The sequence below is a fragment of the Ochlerotatus camptorhynchus genome, unplaced genomic scaffold, assembly GCF_037179485.1.
Source record: "Ochlerotatus camptorhynchus isolate MF236.1 unplaced genomic scaffold, CSIRO-AGI_Acam_v1.1 ptg000257l, whole genome shotgun sequence".
NCBI classification, from domain to species: domain Eukaryota; kingdom Metazoa; phylum Arthropoda; class Insecta; order Diptera; family Culicidae; genus Ochlerotatus; species Ochlerotatus camptorhynchus.
This window is the reverse complement of record NW_027040747.1, coordinates 1,394,549-1,412,654: the sequence shown is the minus strand read 5'-3', so window position 1 is coordinate 1,412,654 and position 18,106 is coordinate 1,394,549. Positions and strand designations below refer to the sequence as shown.

The 18,106-nt window shown below is 38.9% G+C and overlaps 2 protein-coding genes across 2 annotated transcripts; one reads left to right on the top strand and one right to left on the bottom strand.

The window, feature by feature from the left end:
• Window positions 1-778: 778 nt before the first annotated feature.
• On the bottom strand, window positions 779-1,966 carry TfIIEbeta (transcription factor IIEbeta). Its single transcript, XM_065226588.1, has 3 exons — window positions 1,786-1,966; window positions 1,617-1,715; window positions 779-1,556 (listed from the first exon to the last, which is right to left on the bottom strand). The coding sequence occupies exons 1-3, from the start codon at window positions 1,845-1,847 to the stop codon at window positions 830-832; spliced, it is 888 nt and encodes a 295-aa protein (XP_065082660.1). The 5' UTR covers window positions 1,848-1,966; the 3' UTR covers window positions 779-829.
• On the top strand, window positions 1,907-9,601 carry RpL14 (ribosomal protein L14). Its single transcript, XM_065226686.1, has 4 exons — window positions 1,907-1,912; window positions 8,490-8,591; window positions 8,816-9,010; window positions 9,278-9,601. The coding sequence occupies exons 1-4, from the start codon at window positions 1,907-1,909 to the stop codon at window positions 9,512-9,514; spliced, it is 540 nt and encodes a 179-aa protein (XP_065082758.1). The 3' UTR covers window positions 9,515-9,601.
• Window positions 9,602-18,106: the final 8,505 nt, after the last annotated feature.

Genomic DNA, 18,106 nt, shown 5'->3' with positions numbered 1-18,106 from the left:
AAAATCCTTCCAATAAAACATTCGAATTGAAGGAGAAAATGTTTTCACGATCAAACTGATGTGCATCTTTGACTTTTCCAGATGAACTTTCATAGGATTTATTCATTTCATTTCACAGCTCCATCAATGCTGCATCGTACATATGATGTAAACAGAAGTAAAATGCTCAATTACTCAAAATAAAGATGATTTGTCATCTTGTTATCACTTTATAAACCATCGAGTACCATTTTATAGTATGGTGCGTGTTAAGTAAATCAAGTTCCGTTGCGTTTTCCGTCGAAAATTGTTTAGATAATTCTGGAGTGGGCCTGGCCCCCCTGGCACCCGCATTAGCTACGCCAATGGCTATCAGCTGTTTCTTCGATTCATGGATAGCCAAAAACTGCGAGGAAATGGAAACAATATTCGAAAGAGTATCAAGTATAAGGCATTTTTAAAGATGAATAATCTTTTGAGCAATTGAAGGCGGACAATAAGTTTGACATATTCATGAAAATAAAAGTCTTTCACAATATTTTTCTCTGACATAGTTGCGCGAGCAGGCAATAATACTAGTTTCTGAGTAACTGCACTTTTTTTTCTCGTAAATGATTTAATTTTAATCAGTTTTGGTTAATTTGTCATCGGTTGTATTTTAGTACACATTTTTGTAAGTGAATTTTCATTGTATCTCAAAAACTATCCTACTAAGATTTTTGGATTCAGCGCACGATTTTACATATGAATCATTGGTCAAAGATTCAAGTTAATTTTTTTACTTTTATTTGTAAACTAGTGTTATCTAATAAATAATACATTTATTCAACCAAATAACCCCCGGCCGCGATTAATTCTTCTGCTTAATCTCCTGCACCGCATTGGACTGCGTCAGCGTATTATCCTCGTACGTCTCCAGCACGTCGGCCAAATGCTCGTTATCCCTCGGTTTCTTGAACTGCCTCTTCTTTGATTGGGCCTTCTTGCGCTTCGGAATCATCGGCTTCTTCGGACCGTGGTCCTGCATCGACCGGATGCCCTGCTTCTCCAGGTACTCATCGATCTTGGCGTCGTCCATCGCGTCCACCGTCACGGCACGCCACAGCTTCTGGAAATCGTCATCGATCTGGAAGTTCGCCGACCGATCGTTGTAAAACAACACCTTCTTCTTGTCGTTCGGTCGCGTGATAAAGACAATCTCCGAAGCTCGATTCTTCAGAACCTTCTCGCAATGCGGAAGCGACTCCTGGACGTCGTCCAACAGCACACCTCCTAGCCCCTTAAGATCGTGCTGCTTCAACAATCGCATCAGACTCTTGCCGTCCTTGATTCTAAACACAGCCTTGAATACGTAGCGTCCTTCAGGTGTCACGTCAATCTTCGGATTGTTCCTCAACGCTTCGGTCTGAAGCCAGGCCTTTACACTGGACCCGATATCCAGCTGATTGGTTTCGTCCAAAATGTCCTCCAATGTGAGCGGATGATCTTCCCCATCCTGATGACGGGATCGCATGTGTTTGACGATTTTGGCCAGCACACCGAAACGGTACTGGGAGCTTCCGGACATTGTCTTGTAGCTAAAACCCATAATAAAATCACTCATTTTGGACACTTTCCGCGACCATACGGGAACTTACTTGTTGACATCGATCTTCGGAGGGGCGACCGATGGCCGCGCTTTCTTGACATCTTTCGGTGCAGAATAGCTAGGTTCCGTACGGGCCTTCTTTTCGACGCTGAAATTCGGTCAAACATAGCAAAATCTCAAAACAAATAAAACATAAAATCCCGAACAAGACTGCTTACGTTGGCGTAGCCATGGCCCGCCGTTTGAAGGCCTCCCGCTCGCGAAGCAGTGCTGGATCCATGATGGCTTTTTGTTCGCTCGACGGAACTTGAAGCTGGTTGGATGATCCGATCGGTGGAGATGAGGGTAAGGATAAAATTCACCGAAATTCAATACGAAATAAAAAATTTGTACACAGACGACTTTTCTGCCTTTTTGTGCATCAGCAAAACGAACAAAACAAAGCAACTCGTCGAAACTTTCAAAACAACAACAATAATAAATGGTTCATAGACAGGCACCGGAAGTGAGCACCGGCTGGTGAGTTCCCGCCGAGGGGTCTCCGTCAATCATATTTTTGATGGGAAATTTTAAATCAGCTACACGGTTACTGAGAATAACTCAGAGAAAGAGAGAGAGATCCACTTCTACTCAGTTGTGTGATAAATTTTTAAAAACTGCAGTTTCTCAGGCCGAGCTCAGCGCTGCCCTAATAAAAAAAATAAACGAATGATAATCCAAATTCTTGAACAATTCCACAAATCAAGAACAACATGTGAAAAGGATATACAAGCTTTTTGTACACAAACCTTCTTATGCCCTTTTCTCGCCACTCATTTGACACCAACGCAAACCATTAACATTAGCGGGTAGGGGAAGCTTTCCTCTTCCCGATAATGTTGTTGGTTTGCGTAGGCGACACTCGGTTGGCGAGAAAAGGGCCCACAAAGGTTTGTTTACAAAAAGCTTGTATGCCCTTTTCACATGTGGCTCTTGAAATGGTTTGGATTATACCCAGAACACGTCGTTAAGCAAAATAACCACAACTATTTTATTAGGGTGAGTTCCTGCAGTTTTTAAAAATTTCTCCACACTGATAAATTGAACTGTTCCCATTTTGCTTGAAATTTAATCAATTTGACATTGAACCTCGCATTGAACTCAGTTTAATCATATCGAATGATTAAACATTAATACTCTTCTTCTAAAACATAATCATTATTAAAAAGTGTGATAAAACTGCAAGTTTACGTCTAATCGTCTTGGTGTCTTAGGTGCACTTATTCCTTATGATGAAAGCAATAAATGCTCCGAAGACTTAAAAACGATTTTACGGAAACGTGCACTTTTATCACACTTTTTGCATTTTTGGGACAGTCCTGTTTCAGATGCAATCAGCAATACCAGACTTATTTCTGACCGTTCAGGGATTTTCGATATTTATAATTTATTTTCGAAGATTCTAATTTAAGTGAAAATTCACCAAATGGACAGTCTTAGTTTATTATAAATAAAAAATACAGCAAAAAATTTTCAATAGGCTGTGTTACTTCGAAAACATACCAGTTTTTAAACATCATCTGGATAATCTTCGTTTTCTGCACACAACGATATTAATTTATATCAGTCATATTGATTTTTTTTGTCAATAAATATATTTGTTGACAGCTCGCTCACATACAAAGTCCCACCGAGAAGCGCTAAGATGGTGACTTTTACACTTTTACACATAACCGCGAGATTCCAACAGCCAAGTAGTTCTGCAATGTATTTTCTGAGATTCAGTACAACAATTACTGAATTTTTATTTTCCTCGATCTTGTTTTCCGTACTGAATACCAAAGCTACCGACGCTCCCGACGCCGGGACGGCAGCTCCCACACCTGGACCGTACCTATCGACCCATCGACTCATGGACCGGGGACCAACGACTCTACTTCCCTAAAACGCTGTACAGACTGGAGAGCTATAACATGTTATAACGGTTGTCAAATAATTGCAACACAGAAACCACCATCAAGATAGCGCTATAACATGTTATAACTCTGTAGTCTGAACGTAGCATAAGAGTGATCAGAGATTTTATGCCTCAGAAAATCCCGGCGGCGCCCACTGGGATTGAGCCCAGGCCTTTTTGGGTGAGCGGCAATCACGCTGGTCGTCTATTAATTATGCCACACATTTAGGGGGGAAGTGGGATTTTGAAAACTGTGACGAGCCATACAAAAAAAAAAAGGTTCATACAAAAAATGTGACAAAAGGGGGAGGGGGGTTGAAAATGGGCCAAATTTGCGTGACATAATTAATGGACCACCCCTTACCACTATACCACCAGCGTCGATCAGATTCAGCGAGATGAGTTTTTTGGCAAATTCAAGTTATAGTAACAATCAATACGAAACTAACGATTTTAAATTGGCTCACTACTTGACTAGCCTATTGGTCCCAAGCACAAGCAAACGATTTACGTACCCCATTCTAGTCAAAATTCTAGTACTACACTATGTTTGTTTTGATTCGCTTTGAAAGTTTGACAGATAAAATGAGGGGTTAGTGGATTTTCCTATGTTTCGAGGGATGAATCGATTAGCTTAGGACCGAAGAGAGTACCAGAGCTGAGCCAAAAATTTGAGCACGTTTCCTCGGGACCTTCAAGTCTTAGAGTTATAGCAACAATCAATACGAAACTAACGATTTTAAATTGGCTCACCACTTTAGTAGCCTATTGGTCCCAAGCAAACGATTAACGTACCCTATTCTAGTTGAAATTCTATTACTACACTATGTTTGTTTTGATTCGCTATGAAAGTTTGACAGATAACATCAGGGGTGTGTGGATTCATGCAGAACATGCAGGGGTGAGTGAAATAACTTGGGACTGCTTGGGACCGTTGTTCTGGTACTGAGTGAGCCAAAAATAATAATGATTTTCTTCGGGACCCAGTGGTCTTAGAGTTACCTCTATGGTTTAAGCCCTTCCCCCGTGGAGAATAGAATACCCATCTCGATACCCACATACAAACAGACATAACACTTGAAAGTTGTTCATCGACAAAGTATTTAACGATAAAATTAAAAGTATTGTAGTTGGTAGTCCCGACGGCCGATACTCGGGCGGTGAAAAATTCGGTGCAAATCCGTTTCCTCCGCCGGCTCCCAGAAGGGTTGGTTGACTAATGATTGACGTTCGTTGTACGGGGTCGGCCTTCCGCCGAAGAAGGAAGGATCGTGTAGCAACTGAGCTCGTCCGTTGCAGGCATCCTTGGAGACGGATGCATCCAGTGTGTAGTCCCAACTGGAGACCATGTCGTTTTTGAAAACATTGTAAAACAAAACAAAAACAAGAGCTGTTAATATACCGGGTTGCCAAACAAAGCATTATTCACAAGCAATCAAAAGTCAGTTCAATTAAAAAGCCTGAATTTATAAAGAGACGACATCTTATCCATTTGACAGGTCTTCTGCTAGATTGGAATGATTTTTCATATCTTTGACAGACAATCGATTGTTCCATTTTTGACATGTCGCCTCTTTATAAATTTAGGCTCTTTAAGTTCAATGACTTCTTGGCACTGCCGGTACAGCTGCGGTACACTGAGGTACACTGAGAAAAAAGTTGTCGCAAAACAAGTGTGTAGAGTGACCACCCCTTGGTTTATGTTCTACATTGTGTAATTAATGTAATTAAAGCTGTAGTTAATGGAATTAATTTAATAACAGCCGTTGCCACCCGCATAAACGCGAACCATAACTTGACCTTACCGAAAATGCTTAAAAATTGCTTATAATCCCTGCTTAACTTTAACTGAAATGGTTATGGAACTTTACATGAACGTTTGTGTGATAAAGTTTTAACCTTATGTATCAAGGTTTTTTGGAAGTGTACCTTAAAAATAATGGGTTGTTAAGAAACATTACCATACAAAATAGATGTTTTCTCTATACATTTTCGGAGAGAGGACTATATTAGAACCTTTTTACTTATGGTTTGAGAATTTTAATGGTAATGATTATGGTAGCCAGTAAGGTCCATTAATGGTTTTGTATTATAGGTAAACTTTACATGGAATATATCACGAATTGATAATCAGCAATTTACAGGCAACCAATTCGCGATATATTCCACATAAAGTTGATGGATGTTACAAAACCATCAGTGAACCTTAGCGACTACCATAACCATTACCATTAAAGTTCTCGAATCATAAATAAAATGGAGAAAACAAGAATTTGGAATGGTAATGGTTCTTAACAACCCATTATTTCTAAACGGCGCCGGTGGTGTAGTGGTAAGCGTGATTACCTCTCACCCCAGCAGGCCTGGGTTCAATCCCAGTCGGCACCGCCGGGATGTTCTGAGGCATAACATCTCTGATCACGCCTTCCTTCGGATGGGAAGTAAAGCCGTTGGTCCCCGGTTCATGAGTTGATGGATCGATAGGTAGGGTCCAGGTGTGGGAGCATTGGTAGCATTGGTGCTCAGCACGGAAAACAAGATCGACGGAAAAAACAAACCAAAAGAAAAAAAAAAAACCCATTATTTCAAAGTTTCACTTCCAAAAAACCATAATTCATAAGGTTAAAACTAGAGTCGGTGTATAATGAGTCACGCCAAGAGTGAAGCCAAGTCTACCTATTGAACTGCCAAACCGGCTACCTATCGTGCAAAGTAAACAAACATTACGATGCTATGAGAGGTGCAATAAAATATAAAATATGATCGAAGAAATGATCATAATCACGCAGTGAGCATTAAATTGTCATGGGATACGTTTGGTAATGATCAGTAATGAGAATTTCTACTATTTTTTGATAAGATAATTTGACAAAATCACTGATATAATGATTTACTACAGCCGCTATTTTTTTCTCGCTAGAAGTCATTTGAAGTTGATGTAGAAGTCCTCTGTTGCCAAGTGAAAAAAAGGGAATCTTTCGAAAACCGTGATGCGAGTTCAACTGTTTTTCTCTTGGCGTGACTCATTATACACCGACTCTAGTTAAAACTTTATCACACAAACGTTCATGTAAAGTTCTATAACCATTTGAGTTGAAGTTTAGCAGGGATTATAAACAATGTTTAACCATCTTTGGTAAGGTCAAGTTATGGTTCGTGTTTATGCGGGCAGCGTTGGAGTTAAAGGTTATTGCGTGCCCCTAGTGTAAAAGTTCAGTTTTGACCGATATGGGGGGGTTCTTCCGAAATTTGGGTAGTTTTGAAATAGCGGGTGTAACATTATACACGCTATTTCAAAACTACCCAAATTTGGGAAGAATCCACGTAGACCGGTCGAAACTGAAACTACCCAAAAATTGGTAAACTATGTTGAAAGTAACAAGTTGACAAATGAACAAAGTCGATCAGATTCATGGCGATGTTGTCCATTTGTCAACTTGTAACTCCCAACATAGATTACCGATTTTTGGGTAGGTTTAACCAATCTGGGTGGATTCTACACAAATTTGGGTAGTTTTGAAACAGCGTGTACACTCAAAAAATATTGGAAGCTAAATAATATAAAAGTTACGCTAAATCGCAACTCTCCGTGCCGACGCTAAGGTCGGTATAAAGGGAGAGAATACAGACTTAGTATAAAAATGATTTATACCTGCCATAGTATAAAATCTAAATATGCTTGCAATGCATACATACGAGGGAATGTATTTTCTGCTTCTTTTTCGTTTAGTAATTAATATGATTGTTTTCAAATAAAAATTAAAGTTTTAATTAAAGCAAAAGCATACCATAAAATTATCATTATCGAAACCCAGGTTTATCGTTAATCGCCGTTTTGATTTTTGATAAGCGGCTAAAACTTGGGTCCACCGGAATTGTTATATTCAAAGCTTTGGCCGTTAAGTCGAACAGATAGAAGAAATTACTGTGCATCAGCAGTTTATTGGCTAATCGATACAGGGTTGCCATTGATGGCAGGCTCTGATTCCACTTCCAGCAGGCTAATAAGCTTCTTTCGATCAATGAGCGGACGATGTTTGCAGTACCATTTGAGAACGTTATCACCTTCAACGTGAACTGAAAAACGACTACGAGTGTCATCGTGTTTGACATTGTCATTTTTGATCGTTTTAGTATACACTGATCGAATTCCACTCCGATAATCGGACTTAGTATAGTTTTGAAGAAAATATTAATCGGACCAATGTATAAATTTTGATTAATAATAAAATGCATAACATTTAATCAATATTAGTATTGGAGGCGAACCAGCCCAAGGCTGAAAGCCTCCCTAATAAAGATAAATAATAATAATAATCAATATTAGTTTTGTAATATTTTTGAGTGTAACCGGGCTCACCCGTTCTTGAAAATTAACAACTGTCAAGTAAAACATAAAAGGCCTTTTCGTGTGACAGCTGCATCCGTTCGAAACGTCAAACGCGCGATAGTCTTTTCGTCTTTTTGCATCCGTTAGGTTGGCAGCAATCATCTACTATTCTCTTTCTTTCCGGTCCAAAATGGTAAGCGAGCAAGTTCTGCGGTCGATTCGCTCGTATGGAAATCGCGTTTAAAATGGATGAAATTCGGTTTGAATCCAAGTGAAATCAATTCCGTTGTGAAGAAGCTGTGCCGGATTGCCGCAGGTGTCTATCGGAGTGATGGAATTTGGTGATTTTCTTTGGAAATTAGGAGATCAAAATTTGCGAGACCATCGGACTAGTGTGTGATATTGGCATAGTGTTGGCCGAGGGTGACACTTTCCACATGTTTATCCTGTCAGTGATGATAGAGTTGGAAGTGGCTTCGTAGGATGCAGTCTGAATTTTGCGGAGATAAAGAACCTAGCGTTTTCCGATGGCAGCTGGCAACTTCTTCATAACGGAAATAAATTCATCGTGTTGAAATACGAGCAGTTCTAGAAGCAGTGCAGCGAAATGAGGAAGCGAACTACTAACGGAGGTGTTGTTATTGTCTTGATTTCAGACCTTCACGCGTTTTGTGGAGACTGGCCGCGTGGCCAAGTGCGCCAGTGGAAAATACAAGGGACGCCTCGTCGCTATCGTCAATGTGATTGACCAGAATCGGGTAAGTTTTTATTCCTTTCATAGTGGTTAAACAATCGTTGGCAGCAATTTGCATTTTAACGTGATGACGTTCTCCCTCAGAGGAAACTAGAAGATAAGGAAGAGCCGCCTGAACCATATATGAAGCCAAATCTTCCAGAACTGAAAACCGTTTCAAGGCTACATTAGTAAACTTAGCATACAGAGAAGTTTAACTAACAGTGTGATTGTATGTCTCATTTATAGGTACTCATCGATGGCCCAATCACCGGTGTGCCCCGCCAGCAGTACCCCGTGAACCACCTGCATCTGACCAAATACCGGGTTAAGTTCCCATACACCGCCAAGACCAAGGTGGTCCGCAAAGCGTTGGAAGCCTACAACCTGAAGGAGAAATTCTCTACCACCAGATGGCAGGAACGTGCGGCCTCCAAGGCTAAGGTGAGTTTCGTGTTTGATTTCATTCCATTGGAGATAATAGACAAATCAATTCGATGATGAACCCTTTATAATAATTTCATTGATAGGAAAGGCCGACTGATTCAAATATGAAGCCACTTTGTTCTGATATCTTAAGAAAGAAGCGATTTTTAAGTTGTTTGTAATCTAACTTCGTTAAACATCGTTACTTTCTAAAAATTAAAGAAAATTGTAAACCTTCAAAGACCATACAAGTAATTCTTCATCATTCCCTTCTCGTCCCATCAGCGTTGTAATCTGACCGACTTCGATCGGTTCAAGCTGCGCCTGGCCCGTTCGGAGCGTAACCGCATCGTCAGCACCCAGTTCAAGAAGCTGAAGAAGGAGGTCGTCAACAACGGTATGCTGTTCGGTAAGCCAGTCAAGGGCACGAAATCACTGCCGAAGCGACGCAATCCCCTTCCCAAGAAGGAGGGCAAGAAGAAGCGCGTCCGGAAGACCAAGAAGGCCCCGGCCAAGAAGTAAAAAACAAAAATTGGGGGTGATAAATTCGTGCGGATGTGTGTACTGAAGAAATGGGAGAAGAAATATACATAATTATAAAAAAGTAAATCCAACTACGTTTGAAATAAGATGAAAGTTTGTGTTTGTGTTTAAGTCAGGAGTTGCTTGTCTTTTTCATTTTGTTCCTTTGCTCTGGTTTCGTTTCATCTGGATGGAAGGATTTGCGTCGACGGGGAGAGCAGTGTTGGAAAAGGGTTGTTGTTGGTGATGTGCAGCGTTGCAAGTTTTATGAAAACCTGATCCAGTTACCTGTAAAATCTGGATTGCTCCGAAATAACAAGACACCACAAGTTTTGTTTGACTGTCCTTCAGTTTAAACGTTATTGATTTGCAGTTAATAGACGTATAAGATTTGGGTCTTTCACTTCCAAGCATAAATAATACCAGTTGGCGTGTGAGGTGAGGTGACACGCTGTCACTTCTGAAGTGACAATTGTCACCTCGCGTGAGGTGACTCTCCATTTGATTTGCACGGAGACTCACCTCACCCGAGGTGACAATTGTCACTTCACTGTCACCTCACCTCACATGCCGCGCAGAATAGGCCTACAGAATTTTTATCTGAACTACGCAGCATTTTGGGAATGTTGAGGTACATATCAAACATTTTTTATTAATTAAAAAAAAGTTACTAAACCCTTTTCTGACCGCGTTACCAAAAATTCCCACCCTCTATGAGTGACTGCGTAAAATCACAGGTGATTGATAGCTACATAGGGGAAATGGCTCTAAGATTGGGCCCATCACTAAAAATCTGCTATTTATCAATTTTATCTAATCGGTACTAATGGACATTTTTGGTCGCTATTGAAGATTTAGTCGATTGCTGAATTTATGTATGAGCCCAAATTAAGGGCATTTAGTCTGACATTACAATCATTTCCCCTATATATCTAAAGGTTATACGCTGTGGTATAATTCAACTATCGAATGAACCATTTATCATGATAGCAAAGGGAGATGATTTTGTTTCTATCTCTCCTATCCCATCATCGATTTTTCTATCATGATAGTATCAAAGATGGGATAGGGGTTCTATCATGATAGAAACTTATCATTGTTACGTTTTTCCTATACCTAATGCGTCCCAAAATCTTAGACCCCCCTCCGCCTTAGAGCGTAACATAATCCCCCCTATTCTGCGAGTCACGTGACTCTCTCTCACCGGTGAGGTGACAATAGTCACCTCGTGTGAGGTGACTCTCCATTTGATTTACATGGAGAGTCACCTCACACGAGGTGACAATTGTCACCTCACCGGTGAGAGAGAGTCACGTGACTCGCAGAATAGGGGGGATTCCCCCCTATTCTGCGAGTCACGTGACTCTCTCTCACCGGTGAGGTGACAATAGTCACCTCGTGTGAGGTGACTCTCCATTTGATTTACATGGAGAGTCACCTCACACGAGGTGACAATTGTCACCTCACCGGTGAGAGAGAGTCACGTGACTCGCAGAATAAGGGGGAATATATGCATCAATCCTTATGGTCAACTTCGCTGCGTATACCTTCAGGCGTACATGATGTACTGAGTAAAGTGAGTTTGAAATTCGGAGGCGATCGACGGTCTGAAAGACGCACTGCCCATTCTAGAAATATCACCGATATGTGCGGTAAAACCATAGAGGTAACTCTAAGACTAGAAGGTCCCAAAGAAATGTGCTCTACTTTTTGGCTCAGCTCTGGTACTATCTTCGGTCCTAAGCTAATCGATGCACCCCTCGAAACATAGGAAAATCCACGAACCCCTCATTTTATCTGTCAAACTTTTATAGCGAATCAAAACAAACATAGTGTAGTACTAGAATTTTGACTAGAATGGGATTTGACTGGCTTGGGATCAATAGGCCAGTCAAGTAGTGAGCCAATTTAAAATCGTTAGTTTCCACCGGTTGCTACTACTAAAATGTCTTTTTATATTTATGTATTATGATCTTACATTTTCAAAAGCAAATTCGTCAACAAAGTCGAGCTATCAGTGTCAATCGATGCTCCTGTTATTACACTATATATATATATATATATATATACTGTCCGAATATAGGATCACATCCCATTTTTAAATTTATTTACCAGTCAAATTGCTCTTTGACGTAATCACATTCCGATCAAAATATTTTTCGATGTTACTTAAGTCACCCGATTTTTATGGAGATGCCGTTTGTCTTAAGTAACAGCGCAGAGAAACCCGTGAAACACGTTCGTTGTTTCGCTTTCTCATTATTAAAGTGAATAAATTGAACTGTTTGTTGCTAAGATGATTTCGGTGGTCCTAAAATGATGAATAGACTGCACGTAAGGAGAGGTGATTGATAATTCTCCCGAATATACTGGTAAATACACTTTGACTTGAGTATCATTAGGGGGCCACCAAATGACGTATAATAACTTTTAACTCAAAAACCAGCAAACTTTTTAGCATAAAAGCTATCGATCTGCTTTGTATGATTAAAACCCTGCTTAATATGTTAAACATTGCTATCACTATGAGATTATATGTGTTTAATTGGAAATAGGAATAACTTTTCGGTAATCGATACCACTAGCGTGCACAGGAATCTAGTTAAAGAGGGGCATTTTTATTCTATGGTGCATTTAATCTGGGGATAGGGAGTACTCCAAAGTGCGTGGTGGATGGTGCTGTTCACCCACCACCTTTTCCCTACTGTTCAATTTAGCTAATTTTGTTTGCCCCGGTTGTGCACACTTAGATTTTTTGCCGAGATGGGCACCACCAAGCAGTTCGTCATTTTATTTTGCTGGATCTCAGTGAAAAACTACAAGGGACAGCCCAACGGAGTTGTACTCAATGGTGACGTAGGACCGCGTAGGACTACGTGCTATAATCAATCTTATTTGTTAACTGCAGCAAAAGCTTGTGTTTTTTGTAAGAATAGGAATTTGAGCTGGGTTCTCTCTGTTTATACTCGTTAGTATGACGCGCTTGACATAGATGGCCCACTGCGATGCGATCTATGAATGCTCATGTGGGCTCCAGCTCGTTGCTTACAGGCAGCCTTTCGTTGTGTACTGTAGAACACCACCAATCACAACGCGGTGATTGAATAAACACCGTTTGATGAGACCGGATGGAATTCAACTTTGAAATCTGTGTTAGGGAAATCGCTTTTCGCAGGCAATAGGTGATAATTTTAATTATCATAGCAACAGTTGCACATTCGTGCAATTTTCAATAGTGACATTTTGAAAAATGATACAGTCTCAAATTCAATAGATGCGTAGAAATATTTCTGATCGATAGGTGATAAAATTATTTAAATTGGTACAGGGACCGAGACAGGGACAGCTAAGTTATTAAATTTCAAAATCTTTCATAATTTTGTTACATGTTCCATTTTCGGTTTTCATAAAGTGTACCCCCATCTAGAAATCACAGACGTAGTCCTACGTCAAAACTTGTCGAGATTCAGCTAACAAATTTTGCCGAGATCTCAGCTAACAAACATAAGTTTTGCTGAATCTCGGCAAGTTTTTCACTGAGATCCAGCAAAATAAAATGCCGAGCTGATCGTTGGTTTTCTTCAATGAAAACTGCTTTCAGATAGCCAATGGGAATTGACTCTTTAATTCCATCGACGATGTCGATGATGATCGGTTCGTCATATGGTTGCAATAGTAGGGGTTTAACCGAAATGATACATTTGCTGGAATGTTGCTGCCTTGGTGGTTGGATTCAGCTGAAGTCACGTCAGATGGTGGTGATAGTTCGAATGTGTGGTGATCTATATGACTGGTGTTTTGTTGTGTTGTTGAATCAAATGGTAAGCAAGTATTAATGTTTGCAAATTAGATATTATATTGATTTGAGAGGCCAGTAATACTTAAAAGCCAATAATTATTTGTTTCTTATTGAAAATGCTAAATCAACACAGTTTGTTCAATAAAGTTGTTCGGAAACATTTCTCGATGAACATTTCAAATGGTCCTATCTGCTTTGATCGATTCTCTTCATCGACTTTCTCTTTCGTTAATAACTCAGCTGCAAAACCTTTCCCTGTTGTATTTGACGTTTTGGACGCTAGATAAGAACCTCCTTTATCAAACTATGTGGTAGAATTAGCGCGAAATCTGTTTGCATAGCAGTGGTTATGAAAAGAGAAAGTCGATGAAGAGAATCGATCAAAGCAGATAGGACCATTTGAAATGTTCATCGAGATTTGATTAATATAATTGGTCTGCAGCCCAACAAACAATTTGTGTTGATTAACAGCTGAATAAGCCATTTTGTAGCTGAAGAAGCTTATTTTTGCCTGAATAAGCTCTTATTTAACATTCAATATTTCAGTGCCAACATTTCAAAGGGGCGTAATTGCTTTTGTAAACAATGACTTTAGCCGTAAATTTCTCGCGAATGAAATCTTACCTCTCCAAAATAACAATGCTAGCTGGTAGAGGAAACATTCCTCTACCTGCTGGTGTCATTATTTTTCATGAGTGAGCTTTTATTCGCGAGAAATCGACGGCTAAAGCCATTGTTTACAAATACAATTACGCCCCTTTGGAATGTTGGAACTGATTTGTTGGGAGGTGGAGCTGCTCATCTTCGAAAACGTGCTTCTAGAAACCTACCATTTGGTAATAAATTTGTCACGATAGATAATTACAAAACTTACCATTATGAGATGAAAAGTTTTGCAGAATTCAGAGTTTATACAAATTCCTCCTCCAGAAAAAAAATATGTTGCTTGTGTGATATCTCTTACCAGATTTTTCACCAAACATTTTCAAACAAAGCTTGTGCAACAAATTTTCATGAAAACTCGCCCATCTAGTCACCAGAGCGATGTCATTTAACACCAGCGATTTTCAGTAAATTTCGCCCTACATTAAGGGGGTATTCCCGATCTTTTTTTTCAAAAAATCAAATTTTTTTTTTCACGTTTTTTTGTACTTTAGACTATATACTTTCATCCCCCCAAGCCGTTTTCCGATCAGCGAATTCGGTGTCCAGGCATAGCTGACTAATGGTAAGAACCCCCAAATGGTTTTAACTAAAGTCAAAACTTTAAACGCGTTTATCTCGAAACCACATTTTTTTTATCGGGCGAAGATTTTTCTCAGAAACTATAAGAGATATTGACTTGAATCTTTGCGCATTTTGTTCCTTATTAAATTCTTTGGAGCTTCTCCCACTTTCAGCCAAAAATATTAACATTTAACATTGTTTGAAGCACCTTAAAGTTGCAAAAAAGCGGGCTAAAAATCGCCTGTTTTTTCATATGGCCGCCATTTTGTTAATTTGCAAGATTTTTTGCTGCCAACGGGAGAAGCTCCAGAAAATCTTATGCAGATTATTATTTCATCACGAAATCTGTTTCAGATGAAGCCGTTCCAGAGAAAAGTCTTCGCCCGTCCAGGCGTTTGCGGCGAACAGGGGTCTGTTTGTCGCCATTTTGTGACGTCAATAATGTCTTTTTTTATGTCGAAAAAAAATTATTTGTAAACTTTAATGTTCAATAAACAAGAATCCCAAAGAGTTAGGCGCATTACTATTCATTTTCCTTGAAAAAAAATTAATTGAAAAACAGGCCGAAATAAGGCAAAAGATTGGGAATACCCCCTTAAGAATTTTCTGTAAAGCTTCTTTTTTCACAACGATGCAAATTTTCCACCATAAACCATTCACAATTTCTGAGCAAATTTTACACCAGATATTTTCAGTAAAGATTGCCAGTCTATTCTGTAGAACATTCTCCTCTCATCAGAACGGTGCAAAATTTACACCAAAAATTATTATAAAAGTTTGTTTCTCTTTTCAGCAGAAGGATGTAAATTTAACACCAAACATTTTCAGAAAAGCTTGCCCATCCGTTCACCAGAACCATAGAGGTAACTCTTAGACAAGTAGGTCCCGAAGAAACGTGCTCAACTTTTTGGCTCACCTCTGGTACTATCTTCGGTCCCAAGCTTGTCGAATCACCCCTCGAAACATAGGAAAAACCAATAACCCCTCATTTTATCTGTCAAACTTTCATAGCAAATCAAAACAAACATTGCGTAGTACTAGAATTTCGACTTGAATAGGGTACGTTAATCGTTTGCTTGGGACCAATAGGCTACTAAAGTGGTGAGCCAATTTAAAATCGTTAGTTTCATATTGATTGTTGCCAGAACGGTGCAGATTTTCCACCATAAATTTTCAATATACCTCAATTTTAAATGAAACTTGTGCCTTCATTAGTTTATTTATTTATTTATTTTTTATTTATTCGTCAATCAATCAAATCGTAGACTACATATTAACATTAGGACTTATGTTCTATGACTTCGCAGGGTTCTGAAATATATTTTTTATTCTGTTGAGGGCATATTTAGGTCAATCATTCCACAATGATGATTATAAACAGTCATCATCTGATTTACCGGTCCAAATTTAGCGTAATTGGTCCGATGGCGATCTACTGCGAACAACTGTCGATTGCGTAATTGTCGGGAAGGTGCATACAAATTTAACCTTGACAATAGATCAGCTGAGTCAATGCGTTGCGAAATGATATTATTTAATAAAGAAATCTTTGCGTAATCCCGACGTTCTTTCAATGTTTGAATGCTGATCAGCAAGCAACGTGCTTCATATGACGGGAGAGGAAAAGCCGTCCAACCTAACTTACGTAGTGCATATAATAAAAATTGCTGTTGGATTGACTCTATTCGTTCTTCATGCTTTTTCATATAGGGTGACCAAACAACGCTACAATATTCTAATATTGACCTCACATAAGCAACGTAATGTGATTTAATTGTATAAGGATCTTTAAAGTGGAGACCGAAACGTTTTATAAAATTAAGCATATTGCCTGCTCTATGTATTATTGTGTTATAATGGTCCACAAATGTCAATTAAGAATCTAGAATCTCTTACATTTTCACATTTTTGAACATTTTCATTACCTAATGTAATACGAATATTTTGTTTGTTTAGTTTTCTACTGTACGTTATAAGATTACATTTTTTAATATTTAGTTTCAATAAACTTTTACTACACCATCTGAAAAAATATGTATTTCATTCTGAAACACATTCATATCGTTATCGCTTTCTTTTTCTAAAAATAGCTTCATGTCATCAGCGTATATATAAGTACCCTGATATTTTTTTAAAATAAGAGAGACGTCATTAATGTACATAATAAAACGAAGGGAACCTAGATGCGAGCCATGGGGAATCCCTGACGTGACATGAATTGGCTCAGATGTTTTCACGTCGAATCTTACAATTTGCTGGCGATCAACTAAATACCTAGAGTAACATTTGAAATGGGCCTATGTCCAAAACGTAAACAAACCAGAAAATGAATTTTAAATTTTGACCGCCACTATTCAATTCATATTTAAGAAAATTGAAGTATTTTAGGCATTTATATTGTTCACAATAACAATAGTAACTGTATCTCAGTATACAACATCCAAAATATGCGAAAAGCTTTCAAAAACATATGAAAATCGAAAACAATATAATAAATTAATAAGCCTTTTTTGTGAATCTTTCAATGGATAGGCCCTTTTTGTTAAGCCGTTGTGCTTGTCATCAGAAATGGTAGGCCCTTTGCTAAGCCTTTTCGCAACGTCAAATAAATTCAAAACAAATCATCGGCCCTGCCTCAAGCAGTAGGGCCTAGCTTTGGTTTGAAATTTTTCAATCATCGGCCCTTCTACGTCACTAGGCTTATCAATGAAATGAAATAAATGAATGGTTGGCCGTTTTAGCGTGCGGGCCTATTAATGAATCGAAAAATTTCGTTGATCGGCCGTTTCGAAAATCGAGTTATTTTTAATGATTTTTCGCGATTATGCGGAACTTTCTTACATGATTAGTTGCTATCAAGCGGTGCTAAAGAATGGTATCAAAACCCGATTTGTTTACGTTTTGGACATAGGCCCATTTCAAATGTTACTCAAGATACGATTTAATCCAGGTGAGGAGCTCCATCTCAATTCCCATTTTTTTCTAATTTAAAAATCAGCATTGGGATATCAATTCTGTCAAACGCTTTGCTGAAGTCTGTATATAGAGCTTCTACTTGGTTACCTCTGTCCATTGCATTTAATACAAAGTCCACAAATTCCAAACGGTTTGTGGTGGTTGAACGGCCTTTAAAACAGCCGTGTTGTGCATTAGTTATTCTTTGTTTTATTTGGCCAAAAATGTTTTTATTTATAATTGAATCGAAGAGTTTTGGAATGCACGAATTGATAGCAATCCCACGATAATTTCGAATATCGGATTTTTAACCTGATTTATATATGGGTATTAAGTAAGATTTTTCCCATTCCTTCGGGAATATACCGGATTTAAGCGACATATTAAACAGCCAGAATAAAGGGGTTGTGAGTTCAGTTGCTAAGTTTTTCATAAAAATAGGTGGGATTCGATCTGCATTTACCAGACCAGTACTAGTTTTCCACCAGAAATTTTCTGTTCATTTCATTTATCAGAGCGATACAAATTTTGCTCCAGAAATTGTCAATAAAGCTTGCTCCTCCATTCACCAGAACGGTGCCCAACAAATTGTCAGTGAAGTTTGTTTCACC